This window comes from Lipotes vexillifer, unplaced genomic scaffold (genome assembly GCF_000442215.2).
Source record: "Lipotes vexillifer unplaced genomic scaffold, Lipotes_vexillifer_v1.1 scaffold1594, whole genome shotgun sequence".
In the NCBI taxonomy this organism is placed as follows: domain Eukaryota; kingdom Metazoa; phylum Chordata; class Mammalia; order Artiodactyla; family Lipotidae; genus Lipotes; species Lipotes vexillifer.
The window spans coordinates 986,354-994,640 of NW_006788783.1; the positions used below are offsets into that span (position 1 = coordinate 986,354).

The 8,287-nt window shown below is 51.8% G+C and overlaps 1 protein-coding gene across 1 annotated transcript in view; it reads right to left on the reverse strand.

Annotated features, from left to right (window-relative positions):
- The window catches only part of TMEM181 (transmembrane protein 181), a 70,880-nt gene extending 62,817 nt beyond the window's left edge, over nt 1-8,063 (reverse strand). Inside the window, 3 exon segments of the mRNA XM_007461773.1 lie at nt 7,635-7,945; nt 7,948-8,000; nt 8,003-8,063. Of these exon segments, the coding sequence (XP_007461835.1) occupies nt 7,635-7,945; nt 7,948-8,000; nt 8,003-8,063 (425 nt within the window).
- Nucleotides 8,064-8,287: the final 224 nt, after the last annotated feature.

The window sequence follows — 8,287 nt, forward strand, 5'->3', positions numbered from 1 at the left end:
GCCCAACCGGGGGAGGGCCGCGGTAACAGAAAAAAAAAAAAAAAAAAAAAAAAAAATAACCTTGGACAAGTTACTTGGTCTTCTAGACCTAATGGGATTGTTGGGAAAATTATATAAGATGATACATATAACCTCTTAGCCCAGGGCTTGATACATAGTGAGTCTACAATAGCAGGGTAGCAATTTTAATATCTGACAATATATAGTTCAAGGGACAAAGAAGGGCATTGTAGACTAGCAAAAGGGACAACAGGGCAAGAAGAGATGTCCATTATAAACATTTACGTACCCAACAATACAGCCTCAAAATATATCATCCTCTGGTTGTGGGATTAGAGGAATAGCTAATGAGGTGATGACAGACTCAAGATTAGAAATGATGTCCCAAGGCTGAAGGGGGGGAAGAAACGGTGAATGCAGTCTTGGGCCATGTGAATAGAAACACCGTGTCTGGATCAAGGGTGGCGTGATACTCCTATTTCTGTGCAGGGCAGACCATCACTCAGAGGGATCGGTTCTGGATGCCATGCATTAAGTGGGGCTGTGACAAACCAGGATATTACTTCCCCCTCCCAGTCCACAATCCCTTTCTTATGGTAACATCATCTCCTTTTTTAAAAAATTAAGTAATTAATTAATTTTTGGCTGCACTGGGTCTTCGTTGCTGCACGCAAGCTTTCTCTAGCTGCGGCGAGCGGGGGCTACTCTTTCTTTGTTGCGGTGCGCGGGCTTCTCATTGCGGTGGCTTCTCTTGTTGCGGAGCATGGGCTCTAGGCGCACGGGCTTCAGTAGTTGTGGCACGCAGGCTCAGTGGTTGTGGCACGCGGATTTAGTTGCTCCACGGCATGTGGGATCTTCCCAAACCAGGTCTCAAACACGTGTCCCCTGCATTGGCAGGGGGATTCTTAACCACTGCGCCACCAGGGAAGTCCCGTTTAGTGCTGTTAATCATAGTGCCGTGGCCTTGGGGAAAAGTAGGGTCCATTCTGAGCTCAAACAGTAAACAGAGACTCTGCCTAAGAAGCTTTGAGGGGTTTCTCTGGTGGCGCCGTAGTTGGGAGTCCGCCTGTCAGTGCAGGGGATACGGGTTTGAGCCCTGGTTCGGGAAGATCCCACATGCCACAGAGCAACTAAGCCCGTGCACCACAACTACTGAGCCTGCACTCTAGAGCCCATGACCCACAACTACTGAAGCCCGTGCACCTAGAGCCCGTGCTCTGCAACAAGAGAAGCCACCGCAAATGAGAAGCCCGCGCACCGCAACGAAGATTAGCCCCCGCTCGCCGCAACTAGAGAAAGCCCACGGGCAGCAACGAAGACCCAACGCAGGCGAAAATAAATAAATAAAATAAATAAATTTATAAAAAATAAAATTAAAAAAAAATCTTTGAGACGGTGTAGAGGACAAGGTGCAAGATGCGAACATGAGAGAAGGGCATCTCTGGAGCCCCTGGAGGGACAAAAGAGCTCTAAAAGACAGTCCCAGCTCCAGGGGGCAAATCCTTCAGGATCACACAGTGAGGGCCTGAAAGGGGCCACTGGATTTGATGCTTCGAGGTCACCAGGGACCGGGGCAAGGGCAGCGCCAGCACGGGGGTGGCACGTTCCAGGGTTTCCAGGCAGATCAAGGAAGAGACGGGACCACAAGGTGGCAGTGCTGCACAACAAGCTTTGTCGTGTGACACTCGGACAGGTTGAACACAGGGAGGTCCCTCGCAGCAGGAGGACCCTCCTCCCCCAGACAGCGGTCAGGGCCACGACTCAGAGGAGAGGGCAGGGAACCCCCAGAGGAGAGGGGGATCAGAGAGGGGGCTTTTGTGTCCGGGTGGTGTCGCACAGCAGCAGTGTGGGGAGACGGGGTCAGACGGCTCCCCAGGGGAACCATGATTCAGGGTCTTTTTATAGCCACAGGGTTTGTCATACCAATGGCTATATCCATGACTAGCAGATGTTGGTGCAGTTTCACAGGTGTGCAAAGCAGGGACTCTGAATGGCTAAAAATATGCTTCTTTGGGCTATATTTTAAATAATTGTGAGAATTTGAGTTGGGTGCCAGTGGGAGGGAGTTAGGCATCTTCTATGAAATAAGTGAAAAAGCAAACAACATGGGAGCCAACGTGCTGGGACCATCTTTAACCCATTTATAGAAAAACACGGTGGGCGGGGCAGAAGCCAGACCAACATATGTTGAAAAAGAAGACATGGTTGCTTCCAAAGGAGGCTGGGCTGAGGGAAGTCTGTTTGTTTAAGCAGATGGGAAGGAGTCAGAGTGGAGGGGAAGGCAGACCTGAGCATGATGGGGGATAACCAACGGAGGAAGACCCTAGAGCAGGGAGAGGAGAGCCTGAGGAAGAGCAGCAGTCGTGGGGACGGAGTGCTGGTCGGGGGGTTGCATGGAGACATGCGGGGGGTGCCCGGGGGTAGCTGACCTGCCCTGGCGTCTGCCACTGGCCCCTCACACATGTGTTTGCTCAGGTCTGTGGCCCATGGCCCACCTGGGGCCTGCATCTTGCCCCAGATTGAAAACAACAGTGCCAGCCTCCGCCACTGAGCCAGATTTGTACCCAATTCTAAGTTCTCAAGCATGTAAGCCTAATGAAATGATTTTTCTATCTTTGAAATGATGGAGACAGAGAAGCTTTTTTTTTTTTTTTTTTGCCAACGTGCTGTGTAGCTTGTGGGATCTTAGTTCCCCAACCAGGGACTGAACCCATGCCCTTGGCCGTGAAAGCACGAAGTCTTAACCACTGGACCGCTGGGGAATTCCCCAGAGAAGCTGGTTCTAATAACACAGTCTCATCAGGGACACTTATTATTTCCTCCCATCAAAAAAGAAACAAAAGACAGAGAGACATCAATGCTCAATAGTCACAGAGTTGCTCCAGGAAGCTGAAAACAAGGAGAAAGTCAGCCCGCTGAAACATTAACATTCACATCAGTACCAATGGGACAGGGTGGAGACACGCAAGTTTGCCTTAAATAAAAGAAAATGGTTCTCAGACCTTTAAGCCCGACTGCAACCCGCCCAGATGTATTAATTCAACAAGGAAGGTTGGTCAGCCTAGGGGCATGGCAAAGGGAGAATTAGCCAACGTAATGGTTGACAGCGGCCACTGAATCTGTGTAGGGGAGAGGGAGCCTTGACTAACAACTCGCAATACTCCTGTCCAATGGCAAGTCCATCCCATTGAGGAGATGGGTAAACCAGGCTCTCTCAGCCTGATGCTCATAAACCTTCCCCTCACGCACATGGGTTCTCCATCCCGGCTGAGAATCAGCCCAGGCCAATTAAGTCAGAATCCTTGATGGTGGGGCCTGGGCCTCTGTATCTTTAAAAGCTACCCCAGATGATTCCGATGTGCGGCCAGCATTGAGAAGCCCTGATCTGACTAGTTCCCCTGGCTCTGACTCCATGCCCACCATTGCCTGTGTTCTCATGGGTCTGCATCGGCCCGTTAAACCGGCATTCTGATTCTGCACATTAATCCAGAGCTTGGTTAATGTGAAGGCTTCATTGAAAGCTGGTTTTCTCTCAGTGTGCTGGTGAAATTAAGCCAGCAGGACTGAGGGTCAGCCCCAGAGCCATGATGAATCTACTGACGTGATGAAATGTTGCTTCCAGAAGCCTCGTGGGTGAGGACGCCCTGGGGCATCGCCTCACTGGCCAAGAAAACTCAAGTCCAACTTGCTCGCGCCTATATTTTACACGGATAAAGTAATAACCCAAGAAACAAAGGATGGATCCTCAAAACGGCCAGACACAAATTCTCTGAGAGCTGAGCCCTAAAGGATCACATCTATCATTCTTCATGTCTCTTTAGCCCTTTATCCTTTATGCCATGGACATAGTTGATCACCTACCCAGCATCCATTGCCCACATCTGCTTCCGAACAGAACCCCAGTTGGGTCTGGCTAATTACCCCTCCTCCCTTGAAGACCTATGCCTTAGGCGAGCTGGCTCCCCCGCAGCTCCTGGGGCACTCTGATTTGCTTAAGTCCAATGCCATCCTCTTTGCCAGCTTGTGTTCAAGAAGGGACAAGCGGCCTGATCTAGTCAATGAGACACAGGAGCTGGTGTTGTTCAAAGCTTTCTAATGAAGCATAACACACACACAGCAAAGTACACGTCATGTGTACAGCTTGCTAACTGTTCACGGACTGAGTATCCCTGTGTAGCCACCACCGGAAAACCCTCCTCTACCCCCTTTCAGTCACTGTCCCCTCAAGGATAACTACTATCCTGATTTCCAACAGTGTAGAGTCATTTTACCCATTTCATACTTCTTTATGTAAATGGAATCAGTGTGTATTCTTTGTTTCTGGTCTCTTTTGCTTGCATTAGGTGTGTGTGAGATTCACTCTTGTGTGTAGTTGTTAGTCGTTTACTTTTATTGTTGTATCCTACTCCATTATGGAACAAGCCAAATGTATCCATTCTACTGTTGATGAGTATTTGGCTGCCTTCCAGTTCAGGAGTATTACAAATTGCACTGCTATGAACATTTTAGTGCATGTCTGTTGACAGACATGTGTACGCATGTCTGTAGGGTACATACCTAAGAGGAGTTGCTGGGCCAAAAGGTATGTGTATGCTCAATGTTAGTAGATACTGAAAACTGTTTTCCACGGTGATTGTACTAATTTACCCCCTGTCTGCAGTGTGGGAATGTTCCATGTCCTTGTTAACACATGTCTGTCTTCATTGGTACCATTTGGTGGGGATATAGAAGAGATTCTAGGAGTTTTGCTGTGGGTTTCAAGTTGATCCTCCTCTTTTAGAGAGCTGTAGAAAGCCAGCCAGCTCTCCCCGTGAATATGAATGAGAAGCAATAGCCCAAAGGATTACTAGGGGCCAAGTGCAGCCAATTGCTACCAAGTAAAAAAAGAAAGGACTTGGTGACATCATTGAGCTGCTGGATCAACAACTCAATCCTCTTCCTTATTGTTTTAGGCCGGTTGCTTTGGTTTTTCCATTTTCTGTATTGGAAAGCATCTGCAGTGTTACCTTCAAAAAGCACTTGAGTCTCACAACATCCTTGTTTCATTTTTCTGATGAACCAATCCTCAGTGAAATTCAATAGTGTTGGGATTTCAGATGCCCAGCTTCCTGTTTTATCACCCACACTGTGCATTGCCCCCTCTCCTAGCAGGCAGTACAACTGTCATCTCCCATTTTGTGAAAATGTCTGTGAGTCCTTTGACAACACGGCTGCCGTTTTTCAGTGATACCAAGTTACGTAGCTAAGATGCAGATAGACAGACCACCTAATGGAGGGGGCAACCATCTTTTGAAAACAGAGCATTAGCAGCTGTCTCCTTTCTATGCCCTGTTGTGAGGAAACTGTCAGCTACACGAAGTGAATCCCTGGTCTTCCAGGGAAGAATGGACTGGCGACTTTTAGTCATAAATCACTAATGAGGAAATGAAGATGGTGAGAAGAGCAGAAGCAAAAATTATAGTAGCAAGTTCATCTTCCAGCCAGACAGACGCAGGGGCTGTGACTATCAGCTTCCCGACTTAGAAACCCAAGAGTATTTCACCTAGGTTTGTAAAGGTACAGTCCACTAATATAAACGTACAATGGAGCAGTGGAAGATAGTTCAGTGACCTGAAACATCTCCTCACTATAAAACAGTCTTTGTGATTCAGCCTAACCGCTCTGCTGATCGACACACAAGATTGTGAAGCACTCTGCAGTTAGCTTATTCTCAGGCCAGGGGGAGGAGGCAGAAATCAACACGGTTCCCTTCCATCCGGAGTGAATTCATGGTCTTCAAGATCCAACCCAACGAATGAAGTTGCTCCTGGAGCAAAGATTCAAACGCTTGAGTAGGATGCGGGCAACCAAAGCGTTCGTGTCACTTCCCCACTTAAACCCTCTGATGGCTTCACTGTGGAGTTCTAATGAAACCCATACTCCTTAGTGTTCAAGGTGCTATATGACTTGGCCCTGCCTCTCTCTGACCATTGTGCTCCAAACATGCTGGTCTTCTGCCTGCTCCTTGAACGTACCATGTTATTATGGCCTCTAGGGGCTTTGCACGTACTCTTCCTCTTCTGGAACTTTCCTCCCCAGATCATTGTCTAGTGGGCAACTCATTCTTCCCCTCTCAGATATGACCTTCTCCAAAGGCCTTCCTTGACCACCTTCTCTGAAGCAGCACCCCATCACTCTATCATGTCACCTGGTTTATTATCTTGCTATAGCACTCATTGCGCTATGTACTCACTTGTTAATTACCTATAAGCCCCATGACATCAGGGACCCGTACTGTCAGGTCTCCTAGGGGGCTAGATTAGATAGATTGTGAAAAAAGCTACTCCATGTGATCGTGAGATTACATGTTTTAAAATGGGCTTTCCCACTCAGTAATTTTATGACAAATATATTGGTCAGCAATATGTTGCTGATTAGCCCCTGGGAAGCCATTAGGCTTTTGAAAAAAATCTGATGATGAGCGTGATACATGTTCTTCTGAATATGTACACACACAGGATTTTTAGTCCAGGGTGGACTGTACAAAAATGACCACTACCACGTCAAAGATAGCTGTGCAATACACCTGCCATCCTTACGCACGGGGTGAGTGAATCGTCACTAGAACCCCCACCTTAAACAAACCTTCTGGTTCAAGCTTCCCGTTTGACTGATGAGGAAGCTTGAAGTGCAGAGTTAGCAATTAAGTTTCTCAGAGTCACAGAGCTTGTTAGTAACAAAGTCAATCTAGGCTCCAGGCTCCAGACTCCTGCAGGGTCCTTTCGTCACACCGCAACACAGCAGGTAAGTCCAGCCATTGGCAATGGGCACACCTTCCCATCAGAACAGCAAAGCACAGGGGGGAAGCTGCGGGTGCCCTGCCCGCAGGCAAGGGACTGCAGGTCCTCACAGCTCTCCCTCTGGCTGCAGGAGAGGGAGACAGAGAGGAACGAAGACAAGCCCAAACCAACAGCTCCTGGGGGTCCTGACACACGGCTTCTCCCAGCATCTTCACCTTGGTGCCGCTCGGCCCTAAGGCCATCTGCCCCCAATCCTCAGCAGCAGCCCAGCCTCAGAGATTCCCACCGAAGCCCAGGGGCCTGAGTACCTCAGGGGAGATGCCAAGGCCCTAGCTGCCCACGCTCGAGGGCGAGTGGTGTCTCCCCAAACCAGGTCTCGGCAAGGCCTGAGCAAAGAGCGCGGCGCGGTAGGCATGGGGGGTGAGGGTGGAGGGGGTGACAGGAAGGGAAGGGAGAGAGAGGGAAGAGCAAAGCAGGGACTAAAGCCCCGCGGGTCCCTGTCTCAGGATTTGAGAACCTCGGCTCAGCTTTCCAGGGAATGGAAAACAGCTCTTCGCCTCGGCTCCCTGGATCTATCCTTGACCCCACCCCCACCCCGCCCACCGCCCCGCGTGCGAGCCAGAGAGCATCAGCCAAGCCCCGCCGGCCTGCCGCCCGCAGGCCGGGAGCGCAGGCCGGGAGCGCAGGCCGGGAGCGCAGGCCGGGAGCGCAGGCCGGGAGCGCAGGCCGGGAGCGCAGGCCAGGAGCGCAGGCCGGGAGCGCAGGCCGGGAGCGCAGGCCGGGCCGGGCCCCAGCGCGGCGTGGGCGGGGCTGCTTTCCAAAGCCAGGCTCTGCCGCCCCCCGCCCCGCCCCTACCTGTAGTAGCGGTCATCTCTGAAAGGTGTGAGGTCCTCCTTCAGCTCCCGGTACGCCTCCTGGAGCCGCTTGCACAGGTGCTTGAGCTCGCTGCAGAGCGGGGGCTCGAAGGCAGGGTACTCGGCGTCCATGCCCGCGCCGCGCCCGCCAGAGCCGCCGCCGCCGTCCTCGCGAGCCCCGGCGTCCCCTTCTCCCGCCGCTCCGCCCTTTGTATCGCTTCCTTCGCACCCTCTCTCTTGCCAGCTGCGGGGATCGGGGCTGCCGGCGGGGCGGGACCGAGGGGGAGGTGGGAGGGGGCGCGGAGGAAGGGGATGCCCGGCGCGCTCAGGGCGCCAGCGCTACGACGCTGGGAGGCGGCCCCAGCAGGGTGGGGATGGAGGTCCCCGCCCCACCGAGGGGGGCCTGAGGAGGGGAGGGCGCCGCGCCCATCAGCCGCCGCCCAGCGAGGGGGTAGAAGGAGAGGCCCGGCTGGGGGAGGCGGAGCCCAGCACAAGGTCGTCTGCAGCCCAGGACAAATATGCAAAGGGCCGCCCTTGCTACTGCTCCTGTTGGGAAAGGGAAGAAACTGGACAGGGGGACAGAAAGGAGAATGGGGCTTCGGGGCGGACCTAGAGCCTTCTCGATGGGAAGGTCAAAGGCTGGCGCGGGGTCTC